Below are 13,242 nucleotides of genomic sequence, written 5' to 3'. Positions count from 1 at the left end.
GAGGTCCAAGAATCAAAAAAATTTATTGTATATGAAAATGCTTTGAAAAATAGAAAGCACTAATCAAGTAAGTACAGGTATTATTCAGCAGTCTACATATACTACAAGGAATTTTTTGTAGAAAAAATAAAACTTAATAAATATTACATTATATTGATATCACTTTCATCCATCTATCCATTCATCCATCCATCCATCCATTCATTCAGTAAAGTTGTATTAGACAACCATTCTGGGGCAGGCACTGTATTGGTGCTAGGTAGATACATGATTGTGAACAGCAAATATATTATTCCTTGTGGTAATTAGGGTTCTCCAGAAAAACAAAACTACAGGGAAATATATATCTCAAAAAGAGATTTATTACAAGTAATTAGCTCATGTGATTATGAAGGTGGGAAAGTCCTGAGATATGCGGGATGAGTCAACAAGTTGGAGACCCAGGAGAACTGATGGTTTAGTTCCAGTCTGAGCTTGGTGATCTAAAAACCAGGATTGATGGTGTAGCTGAAGGCCAGCAGGCTCAAGATCTAGGAAGTGCCAATGTTTCAGTTTGAGTCTGAAGGCAAGAATAAAAGCCAGTGACCCAGTTCAAAGGCAGTCAGGCAGGAAGAATTCTCTCTTACCTGGGGGAGTCAGGCTTTTGTTCTATGCAGGCCTGCACTTGGTTAGATGGGGACTGTCACATTAGGGAGTACACTCTGCTTTACTCAGTCTGCCAATCTGAATGTTAATCTCATCTAAAATACCCTCACAGAAACACCCAGAGTAAGTTTCACCAAATATCTGGGCACCACTTGGCCCAATCAAGTTGGCAGATAAAAGTAATCATCACCTTCCTCACAGAGCTTACTGTCTATTTGGGAGAGAAGGACATAGTAGAGCAATAATCATGCAAACAAATTTATAATGACAAAGTGTGCTGAGTGCTATGAAGAAAAAAGTACAGGCTCCCAGGAGTGATGATAAAACTGGAGGCATATAAACATGAAAATTTAGTTGACTTGACTGATGTGGGACAAGGGGAGTGCATAGGGGAATTCCTTCAGATAGGAAAGCACTCAGCAAATAAAAGATCCAAAAGGTCAGTGTGGCTGGAACACAGGAAAGAAGAGGGATTATGTTGCCAATGTGAGCAGACAGAGGGAAGGTCACAGACAACTCTTAGGGTTGTCTATGAGAAGGCTGAAAAGTTTGAGGCTGGTGAAGGAAGTATGAAATAGAAGTTGCCAGACTGAGAGAATGACCTTATTCATTGACAATGTAATGTAATAATATGGTTGTGTGGTCTATTTAAGTTGAGATAGAATAAATTCATAAACATTGTAATCTCTCAGGTTGCATGATTTTTTTTTTTTTTTTGAGACAGAGTCTAGCTCTGTCACCCAGGCTGGAGTGCAGTGGCGTGATCTCAGCTCACTGCAAGGTCTGCCTCCTGGGTTGACACCATTCTCCTGCCTCAGCCTCCTGAGTAGCTGGGACTACAGGCACCTGCCATCACTCCTGGCTTATTTTTGTATTTTTAGTAGAGATGGGGTTTCACCGTGTTAGCCAGGATGGTCTCGATCTCCTGACTTCATGATCCGCCCACCTCGGCCTCCCAAAGTGCTGGGATTACAGGCATGAGCCACCACACTTGGCCAGGTTGCATGATTTTTATAGCCTTTTGTTTGATAATTTGATGCAGACATATAAATTATTTTTAACATTGATTTTTGTGACTTTCCACTTTATACTGTTTTGCATGAATATTTCTACATGTTTGTTTTTCATAATTTTGTTATTTTTAATAGCTGTGTAGTATTCCATCATGGTTTCCATCATGTTATTTCTGGCCCTTCTACACACTCCTGTGGTTTTTAGCTCTGTACACTGTTTTTCTGAAAAATAGTTCTGCTGAGAATATCTTTTGGAACAGTGTTGTTTCTTATGAGCTATTTTTTTAGGTTGCATCCCCTCACGGGTCGCTTCTCTGCATGTCACAGCTTCTCTGTAGCGCACAGCGTCTGTGGTGTGGTGCTTTGTTTGTCTTGTCCGGGTGTGAGAAATTCCCATGGCACCAGCTGCTGCTGGGGAGTTGGCTGGGGAGGAGTAGTGGCAGGCAGGAAGAGGATGACCCTCATTAGGAGTTCAGAGAATACAGGTTATTGTGTTACTGCACTGTATCCTCCAGGATGTGGCCTCCGTGAGTGGTTTGTTCTGCACTGAGAACCTCCATGGCCCTTAACCTAACAGGGAGGTCTCTGCCTTTGCCACCTTCCCCAAGGGCCGATTAAGTTCCTGGTAAGTGTTGTTCTATGTAGAACAAAGAATATGTGAGGTAGCGGCAACAATGTAAATTATTGTTCATAAGTCTCTAGACTGTAATTAAATGAAAGTAATGATTATATCATCTAAGGCAAATGGTTCCCTAGGTGCCATCATTTTTGTTTATTCCTTTATTTAATATATTCATTCTTAATTTCTACATATTATTGAGAAATTAGTAAGGGACCAGCTCATCAAGGCAAGCAGGTATCAGGGAAACTCATATAACATCCCTTCCTTGCCTAATCATAGTGCACCCACTCATTTGACTCAGTGTATCTCTTAAGCATTTAGTATTTTTAACACTGGTCAAAAAGTTAATGGAACAAAACAGAGTAACTGAACTCATTTGAGTTGGGACAAGGATAAAGTTTAAATTTGGTTTTCTGGGGGAAAAAATTCTATTACTTTTGTCAAACATAATATCATACAGTAGTAATTTAGTTTAATGTTCTTGGCAATTGGAAAATAAGTTCCAAAGGATTTCTCTATTTTATCAAAGCAAAGAAAGACAAGCACAGAACATAATAGCCATTTTGTCCTCTTACCCACAAAAGGTATGTAGGAGAGGAGGCAGGCTCCTGCTAGAATCTTAGTCATGTTGGTCAGAACCATCATCACTGATGGCAAGCAGTGATATCTGTAGTTAATAACAGCAATGAAAGTAACACATAAAAACCATGGAGTGTTAACTGTATACTAGGCATAGTGCTTTATATTGTATCATTACCTCCCTCCCATGAAGTGGGTTTTCTCAAAATCACAAAGCTAGTGAGTGATGGACTCAAGATTCAAACAGTAGACCCAAAGCTGGTGCTCCTAATCTCTCTCTACCCTGGTAATACAGTGGTTGGAAGCAGTGTGGGGTGGCAGGAAAAACCCACACCAAGGGATCTTAGCATTGCATTGTGAAGCACATGCCATGTTAGCCTTGAATCTGTTATGTAAATTGAATTAAGTCATATTATTATTATTATTTTGAGACAGGGTCTCGCTCTGTCACCCAGCTGGAGTACAGTGGCACAATCTCAGCTCACTGCAACCTCCATCTCCTGAATTCAAGCAATTCTCCTGCCTCAGCCTCCTGAGTAGTTGGGATTACAGGCATGCACAACCACACCCGGCTAATTTTTGTATTTTTAGTAGAGACGGGGTTTCACCATATTGGCCAGGCTGGTCTTGAACTCCTAACCTCAGGTGATCCACCTGCCTCAGCGTCCCCAAGTGCTGGGATTACAGGCGTGAGCCACTGCGCCCAGCCCACATAAACTTCCTGATGTTCCATTTTCTGTAAAGCAGAAGAGACGCTTGTATTTTTTAACTCCCAATGTGGGTAATGCTAGATAAGTGTGGAAGTTCTTTGACAACCAGCCAGAAAGTCCTATAGATATCTAAGGATTCATTACTTTGTATTGTGGTTGCTCTGATGATGATGTGGCAGGATTCTTGTACTTAAAATATGAGACATGCAACAGCTGCTCTGGGGTGAGGCTACTCCAATGGGCTAAATTCAAATGTCTCATGCAGTGGAGTTGTGTTTCAATGAGTCATCTGATATGCTGATGTGCCAGGGAATCAGATACTTCACAGTCACAAGGCAGCAGGAATCATGTGTGTTGTGGATGTGATGTGACTGACGTAGTGACAGATACATTGAAAGCATCAGCAGGCTCTCTAAACAAAGCTCCTTCTAGGAAAACTGATCACTGTGGTAGGCTCCCTCCAATGACCGCAGGCTGGGAATTGACCATAACAGATCATGATGTAGGTTCTAGAACAAGACTGAGGGGTGGAACAGGAGTCAGGTGGTCTTCAGAGTGACTTTATTGACATTAGCCCAACCAAGGCTCCCATGCTTTGGGCAATCAGCACATCTCAGGGCTTGGAGTTCTAGATGTTGGAATACATTGCATCACTGGTCCAGTAGCAGGACATGAAGGCCAAGGCAGAAATTTCATCTGTACTTTATGTAAACCCAGTAGACTGGTGGTCTCAAACTCCAGAGAGACTAAAATCCAACTGTTGGGTACTACGCTCACTATCTGGGTGATGGGATTATTCATATCCCAAACCTCAGCATCATGCAGTATACTCATGTAATAAACCTACACATGTACCCCTGAATCTAAATAAAAGTTGAAATTATTTTAAAAAAACAATTGTTCAAATTCAGATTTCTGGTCTTCATTCCCAGAGTTCACTTTTCACTGGTTTGGGGTGGGGGCCAATAATCTACATTCAACAAGCCCTTTAAGTGATTTTGATGCAGATAATGTATAATTTCCATTTTCAGGAAATAAAATGTAGTAGATACAGGAAGGACTCTGGATGAGAGTGACCATAATAAAAACCAAAAAGCTAACATGTATTGAGTATTTACTATGAACTGGGCACTCTTCAAAGTGCTGTACAGAAATTAACTAATTCTCATGCCATCCCATGAGCCAACCACTAATATTTCCTCCATTTTACAAATAGAAGACACTGGCATCTGTGATTTCATGTCCTGGTTTCCTGGTAAAATGTAAAAGTTTGAATGTGTCAGAAGAATTTTGTAAGGAAGGGATAGATTGCTCAAATTCCATCTAGAGGAACAGCATATACTCTCATCACTCTAGTGTTGTAATACAGCCTGATTCTAATATGAAAAATTCACAGCAGCCTGGTAGCTTAGGGTAGGGATGGAGCTTAGGAGAAATTGCCCACTGTAGCATCTGTCTCACAGGGTACCAACATTGAGACTGGAAGACATGAACTCCAATTATTCCTTGCCCACTACATGCTGAAATTGCCCTTACCCCAACCTTGTTTTTGGCTGGGACCTGTTGAAATGCTGCAAGCTTCCAGCTTCCTAATCAGGTTTACAGAAAAAGAGAGATTTTAAGCCTCTACTAATTAAAGATATAATGCTAACCATCTATGACCAGTTAACCATCTATGACCAGTTAGCTCATTTAATTAGAGCCCATTGAGAATAAGAGTGAACTCATCAAACCTAACATTTACTTTCTATTACAGAAGAATTTATTTGAATCTCTCTTTTCCTTGGCTAAGAAGAATGAAGAGGCAGGAGACTTGGGGGACCCCTTAACTGGGGATGATTACTGGGACAAATCAGCCAGCACAAAGAGGAGGTAATATTTGGATGGTTAGAAATATTCTTTGCTGATTTATTATTCATGTACTATGATTTAAAGAACCTTGAAGTTGTCTGAACATTGTTTAAAATTTTGGAGGTCTAGAATTCCAGATTTATGTTTCTAAGTGCCTGACTGCTAAGATGTTCCATTTGGTTGTTCAGCTAGTATCCCTTCCCCAAAACATATCCCAAATCAATACCATCATACTCCCCACCAAGTCTGTCTTCTCTGGATGACACTACTTCTGTTCCTGATCACACCGTTCTCCCAGTTCTGGTTCAGAAACACAGCCATCTTTGAATCCACCCTCCCTAGAGAGTTGGTTGTAAGATAAATTCACATGTTTTCTCAGGTTAGCTTTTGCTCTTCTAGCAAGAAGAGCATCACTATCACTCACAGTTCAATCCTTTTCATCTCGTGGGGTCTGAACCACATTCTGGAGCTTTCTTTTTTTTTTTTTTTTTTCAGGATGAATTTTTTTTTTTATTAATTTTTTTTGCATACAAAAACAATAAACATTTTCTAAAAATACATACAAACAAAAAGATGCTTATCAAACATATTAGGAAGGTTGCACATGGGAAGTCGGGGAATAGAAATGGGGGTGGGAGTTAAAATAAATGAGAGAGGGACTTTATATGGATCAGTGATAATAACTCAATCCTCTATTTGACAAAGAAGAGGGAGAAGGAAGAGGAAGAAAAAGAAAGTGGGATAAAGGATCAGAAAGGGAGGAAAATAGAAAAAATTAGAGTATGACTCCAGGGTAGACCTGTTTTGTTGTCATTGAGTTGGTTGGTTGGTTTGTCTGTTGTATTCTTCATGTTTCGACAAGTTGGCCAGACTGGTCTCGAACTCCTAGCCCAAAGTGATCAACCCGCCTCGCCCCCCAGAGTGCCGGGACCACAGGCGTCAGCCACCACGTCCAGCCCCCACATTGCTTCTGGCCTCCGTGGTAGACCTCCCAGATGGAGCAGCCAGGCAGAGGAGCTCCTCACTTCTACCCAGACACGGGGCGGCCGGGCAGAGGGGCTCCTCACTTCCCAGACGGGGCGGCCAGGCAGAGACGCTCCTCACTTCTTCCCAGACAATAGGTGGCCCGGCAGAGGCGCTCCTCACTTCCCAGACGATGGGTGGTCGGGCAGAGGCGCTCCTCACTTCCCAGACGATGGGCGGCCGGGCAGAGGCGCTCCTCACCTCCCAGACGATGGGTGGCCGGGCAGAGGCACTCCTCACTTCCCAGATGGGGCAGCCGGGCAGAGGCGCTCCTCACTTTCCAGACGATGGGTGGCCGGGCAGAGGCGCTCCTCACCTCCCAGACGATGGGTGGCCGGGCAGAGGCGCTCCTCACCTCCCAGACGATGGGTGGCCGGGCAGAGGCGCTCCTCACCTCCCAGACGGGGCGGCCGGGCAGAGGCGCTCCTCACTTCTTCCCGGATGGGGCGCCCGGGCAGAGGCGCTCCTCATTTCTTCCCGGACGGGGCGGCCGGGCAGACGTGCTCCTCACTTCCCAGACGGGGCGGCCGGGCAGAGGCGCTCCTCACTTCTTCCCGGATGGGGCGCCCGGGCAGAGGCGCTCCTCATTTCTTCCCGGACGGGGCGGCCGGGCAGAGGCGCTCCTCACTTCCCAGATGGGGCGGCCGGGCAGAGGCGCTCCTCACTTCTTCCCGGACGGGGCGGCCGGGCAGAGGCGCTCCTCACTTCTTCCCGGACGGGGCGGCCGGGCAGAGGCGCTCCTCACTTCTTCCCGGACGGGGCGGCCGGGCAGAGGCGCTCCTCACTTCCTCCCGGACGGGGCGGCCGGGCAGAGGCGCTCCTCACTTCCCAGACGGTGGGTGGCCGGGCAGAGGCGCTCCTCACTTCCCAGACGATGGGTGGCCGGGCAGAGGCGCTCCTCACCTCCTCCCGGATGGAGCTTTCTTGACCAGCATCTTCTCCGTTTGTCCTGCAGCTGCTTCTTCCTACAATGGCCCTGCCATATTGAAATATCATTCTTTAGCTCAAACTCTCTGTGATTTTTATTGCCTCCTAAATAAATTTGAAATTTACTAAACTCAAAATCTGGTGTACAAGTCCTTCTATAATCTTTTCCCATACTATTTGTCTAGCCTTGTTTTCTATTAAGTCTTTGAAAACAATTTTACTACTCACAGGGCTGATTTACTTATTAGGTACAGGAAGTACAGCACCTAGGTCCCACAATGCTTTTAGAGGCCCAGGATGTTTTAATTTCTTTTTCAATCAAAAGAAAAAAGAACACAATCCAAATTGTATTATATGCATAATTATATTAACACAGTTGTAAAACATAATTTTAATATTTTTTGGACAAAGATACCTATGAAAGCAAAAGTGTCCAAGTCCCATGAAAGTCATGTGACTTTCCCTGAAATAAAAAATATAGATTTAATAAATGAACTTTGGTGAAAGATTTAAAGACAAGTAATAAAGTATGCACTCATTAAATGCAAAATAAATAAAATCATCAACCCTGTCTCAAAAACGTTTAACTTTCATTTGTTCGTTAATAACTCAATTACTCACTCATTCAATCAACAAATATTAATTGCACTCTTACTATTTTTCAGGCACTAAACAATCAGTCCTGGTCTCTGTTATCAGAGACTTTTGATGCTACCATTGGAGTCAAACAAGCAGACAAACATCAACAAAATGATTATAAATTATGACACGCTATGATGGGAAAGAAGGAGGCAGAGAGAGAGGACATTGGCAGGAAGGAGCCCTACTGTAGATGTGGTGGTCAGAGAAGGGCCTTTGTGAGAAGCAGACACATAATCTCACAGTTGAAGTTGTGAGAAGGAGCTGGCCCTCCAGAGAGAAGTAGGAAGAGTGCTCCAGCAGAATCTCCGGGTGAGACTTGGACATCTCACCCAGATGTTGTTGCTCTACATCTGATGAAGGGGGAGCCCCTGCTGTTGGTCTCATACACAAATACAGTTTAAGCTCTTCATTTCCACGGTTTTGTTCATGCTGCTCCCTTGCCCTAGAATTCCTTCTCTTCTGCCTCCCTTTCTCTATTTTTCAAGCCATACTCATCTTCTAAGACCTAGTTCAAATGGCACCACCAAGTCACTGTCTCTATGCCACCTCCTCTGGCCAGACCCCTGCTCTCCTTTGAAGCCCCCACTCTAATGCTTAGCATTTGTCATCCCCTACCCTCTTCTTCCATATGTTTTATCTCCACTACTTGGTGGCAATTTCTTAAAGGTAAAGACTGTGTTTTATATCTTAGCATTCCTTGAAGCACCTCCACAGTGACCTTCACACATTAGAAATTTAGTAAAAATTTTCTGGATACATGAAAAATGAATGAGTCCATGATTCCAAGGTAGACTATGTATTCACATCATATTCTTGCAATCTTTCCCTTATTTCCTTTGCAGACAAGTGCAGCTACGACTGCTGCTGGGACCGTGATACTGTGATGAGTGTGATGAGACTTTGCATATTTAAAAGGATGTCGAGAGAGGAGGAGGAATGATAAATGAACTCAGGAAGATGTGATGTCTTCTGTGATGACACTAATAGATGGAATACAGAATTCAGCTCCAATACTTAGGGTTGGAAACCAAACATAAACAAGCAAGCAAGGAAAATGAAAAGGAATGTGTGTGTGTGTGTGTGTGTGTGTGTGTGTAGGTGTGGTGAGAGTATATGAAATACATGAAAAGATAAAAAGTTAGATGCTGCTAAAGGGACAGACATGTAGGAATTTTACATTAGGGTTGTTCTGATTTTCATTTTCTTGCCTTTTTAAAATTTAATGATAAACAAGTCTCCAGAGATTTTTACAGCCTGGGAGACCACTGGTAAGACAACAATATAGGTGGTTCCCCAGCAGGATTTAAATCAGGGCCTTTGTAATGGACTGTCGGGCCAGGTGCAGCTGTAGACAATGCATCTTCAGGAGTGGGGTGAAGAAATTTAATGGACTAGTAATGCAACAGGAGATAGAAGAAAAGTGTTCTCTCACTAAAGCGTGGTGGGTGTTTTCAAAATGTTTAAAAAACATTTTTAGGCCAGGCACAGTGGCTCACACCTGTAATCCCAGAGCTTAGGGTGGCTGAGGACCCAAAAGGAGGATCCCTTGATGCCAGGAGTTGTAGACCAGCCTGGTCTAACATAGCAATACCCTGTCTCTACAAAAAAAAAAAATTAATTAGCCAGGCAGGTGACAAGTGCCTGTAGTCACAGTTACTCAGGAGGCTAAGGCAGGAGGACTGCTTGAACCCAAGAATTTGAGGTTGCAGTAAGCTATGATCGTGCCATTGCACTCCAGCCTGGGTGACAGAGTAAGACCTCAATTCTTTTTTTTTTTTTTTGAGGCAGAGTCTTGCTCTGTTGCCCAGGCTGGAGTGCAGTGGTGTGATCTTGGTTCACTGCAAGCTCCGCCTCCCGGGTTCACACCATTCTCCTGCCTCAGCCTCCTGAGTAGCTGGGACTACAGGCACCCACAACCACGCCCGGCTAATTTTTGGTGTTTTTAGTAGAGATGGGGTTTCACCATGTTAGCCAGGATGGTCTCGATCTCCTGACCTCATGATCCACCTGCCTCAGCCTCCCAAAATGCTGGGATTACAGGCATGAGCCACCACGCCCGGCCAGACCTCAATTCTTTAAAAACCAATTGTGTTATGCTTTTGGTTGCTGGGTTCTTAGAAGGAGGTTCTCAAGGTGGCAAGTCAGAGACATTCTCTTCTGTCTGTCAGAAATGCAAAATAATGGAGCAAAATTCCAAAGATAAAGTGAAAAATACGGCAATCAGGATAGCAAGAGCTGAGTAAATGGTGTGAGCTTGAGGGGGTGTTTTCGATTAACTTGTTTTAACATTGAGCTGTAAAAAGAAGTTAAGATAGGGAAGGATGTGGTGAAATATTGCCTGGTCTCCAATTGAAACACATGGGCCTGAGATGTGGTGAAGTATTACTAATGGGATGAAAAAGTGGAGTAGGCCAGGTGTGGAGGAGCACAGCATCCTGAGCCTTGGAAGTGATTCAAGTTAAAGGGCCTCTAGGGCTACACTCTCAGAGCCTTGGAAGAGCTACCTGGCTTGAGCTCTACTCATAGCTACTTTTCTATCCCCTGGTTGTCAGCTCTTCAGCCCTTTATTCATTCAAAAAATATTTATTGATGGCCTACTACATGACAGGCCCTGGGTGAACAGCTGTGAAAAAAAACACAGGCAAATGTCTCTGCCCTCCTGGGATTCATATGCTAAAGGGTCAAGAATATAAGAATTTATTATAAGAATAGTCCAGGGAGGAAAAATGAAGCACAAGTATAATGGATCTATGGACCTGTGCAATGACCCCGGATCAAGACACTGATCACCCCATTTACCTGCTGCCTGTTATTGTAATGTCTTCCGCCATCTGTTATTACTACTTACCACCTCTCCTCTGAGACGTATGGTCCAAGCCACATACCCTCTAAAAAAAAAAAAGCTGTATTGAAGTATAATTTATGTACCATAAAGTTCACCTATTGTGAGTGTATAATTCAATGATTTTTAATAAATGTATAGAGTTGTATGGTCTCATCATTACAATCCAGATTTAGAACATTTCTGTCAGCCTGAAATGTTTCTTTGTGCCTATTTGCAATCAATTCTGCTTCTACTTTCAACCCCAGGCAACCACTGATCTGTTTTCCATATCTATAGATTGGCCTTTTCTGGACATTTTATATCAATGGAATCAAACAGTATAGGTTGTGCATTCCTAATCCCCAAATCCAAAATGCTCAAATTTGAAACTTTTCAAGCATGACATGACACCACAAATGAGGAAAAAAAAGATGCCTGACCTCCTTACATATGCACACCACAAGTGGAAAATTTCACACATGACCTCATTCACATGATGAGTTGCAGTTAGTCAAAATGCAGGCATGCAACACAAGTTTATTCAGCCTCCTCAAGAGAAAATAGACCCATCCAGCCCCCATCAGCTGCAGTACATCTTTTCTACCCAATGCCCAGATTCCCCCATGCAAGCACACTCACAAAGGGTGATAAAAATGACACATGTGCAGGCCGGATGTGCCAATAGCAGGTTCCCCATGATGTCCCACAGGGAGCCAAGATAACATGTATTACTCATTGTGTTTTTTTCCTTATTCTCTGCTCTGTGGTATAAAGATATTGTTGAAAATGTCAAAAAGGTCTGCATATGGGTAATAGTAATAAGAAAAAGAGAACACATTTATGTTTGTCTGTAGAACAGATACTGAACAGTAGTCTAAGTGTGAAACGTCTTATGGAAGAGTATGGTGTTGGAATGATCACCATGTATGAAAATAAGGATAAACTGTGGAATTTTTATGCTTAAAGTGATGAGCAGAATTTGATTAAAAATAGGAAAACACTGCATAAAGCTTAAAATGAAGATCTCGATTGTGTATTGAAGGAGTGGATCTATCAGCGTTGCAGTGAACACATGCCACTTAATAGTATGCTGACGGTGAAGCAAGCAAAGATCTATCAGAGTGAACTTAAAATGGAAGGGAACTGAATATTCAACAAGCTGGTTGCAGAAATTTAAGAAAAGACATGGCAATAAATTTTTAAAGATTTGTGGTGATAAAGCATCTGCTGATCATGAAGCAATGGAAAAATTTTTTGACAAATTTGCCAAAGTCATCACTGATTAAAATCTGACACCAGAACAAGTCTATAATGCTGATGAAACATCACTCTTTTGGTGTTATTGCCCCGGAAAGACACTGACTGTGACTTATGAGATGCCCCCTACAAGAATAATTAAGATGCCAAGAACAGGATAGCTACTGGGATGTGCTAATGCAGCAGGCACGTATTGGTATATACTTGCTGTGATAGTCAAAAGCTTACATCCTCGCTGTTTTCAAGAAGTGAGTTTCTTACCAGTCTATTATTATGCTAACAAAGAGGCATGTATCACCAGGAACATCTTTTCTGATTGGTTTCAAAATATTTTGTACCAGTAGCTTGTGCTGACTCTAGGGAAGTTGGACTGGATGATAACTGGAAGCTTTTGTTATTCCTTGACAACTGTTCTGCTCATCCTCCAGCTGCAATTCTATCAAAATAGTGTTTATGCCATGGACTTTCCCTCAAATGTGACATAATTCATTGATCATGTATCCTCAGATCAATGAAAAGTAAATATACAAACTTTTTTTTGGAACAGCATGCTGGCAGCAGTGAACAGAGGTGTGAGTATGGAAGCTTTCCAAAAGAAGTTCAGGATGAAGGATGCTGTGTGTGCTGTTGCCAATGGTTGGAACCCAGTGACTAAATACACAGTTGTACATTTCTGGCACAACCTCTGGCCTGCAATAATGTTCAGTAATGATGATGAACCAGGTGGTGACTTTGAAGGATTCCATATGTCAATTGAGAAAAAAAAGATATTTGACCTCCTTACACATGCAAAAAATATATCTTCAGAGGCTGTCAGTAAGTTGGAAGAAGTAGATATTGAAGATGTTTTAACATTGATAATAAGCCTCTAGTTGTTCATTCACTGATTGATGGTGAAATAGCTGAAGTGGTTCTGAATTGAGGTGATGGCGATAATAATGACAATGAAGACACTGTTAACACTGCACAAAAAGTGTCTGTAGAGGACATGGTGAAAATGTGTGATGGGTTTATTGAAGGACTAGGGCAGTGTGGATTCGCAACGGAACAAGAAATCATGTCAGTTTATAAAAAGAGATTTTTAAGACAAAAAAACAACACTGTTAATGAGGCAGATGACTTGAGGAAACATTTTAAAAATCTATCCAG

General features: G+C 42.5%; 1 protein-coding gene across 2 annotated transcripts in view; it reads left to right on the top strand.

The window, feature by feature from the left end:
• The window catches only part of TSEN15 (tRNA splicing endonuclease subunit 15), an 82,327-nt gene extending 72,543 nt beyond the window's left edge, over positions 1–9,784 (top strand). Inside the window, exons 4-5 of one of the 2 annotated variants that reach the window (XM_055233773.2) lie at positions 5,326–5,441; positions 8,855–9,784. In XM_055233773.2, coding sequence (XP_055089748.1) covers positions 5,326–5,398 — 73 coding nt within the window. In that variant the 3' untranslated portion in view covers positions 5,399–5,441; positions 8,855–9,784. Of the gene's footprint in view, positions 1–5,325; positions 5,442–7,398; positions 7,654–8,854 lie in introns of those variants that run through there. The other variant, XM_063613780.1, reaches the window with a different exon arrangement.
• Positions 9,785–13,242: the final 3,458 nt, after the last annotated feature.

Source organism: Symphalangus syndactylus, chromosome 19, assembly GCF_028878055.3.
Source record: "Symphalangus syndactylus isolate Jambi chromosome 19, NHGRI_mSymSyn1-v2.1_pri, whole genome shotgun sequence".
NCBI classification, from domain to species: Eukaryota; Metazoa; Chordata; class Mammalia; order Primates; family Hylobatidae; genus Symphalangus; species Symphalangus syndactylus.
The sequence above is the reverse complement of the archived record's forward strand: the minus strand, read 5'-3'. Positions and strand labels throughout refer to the sequence as shown.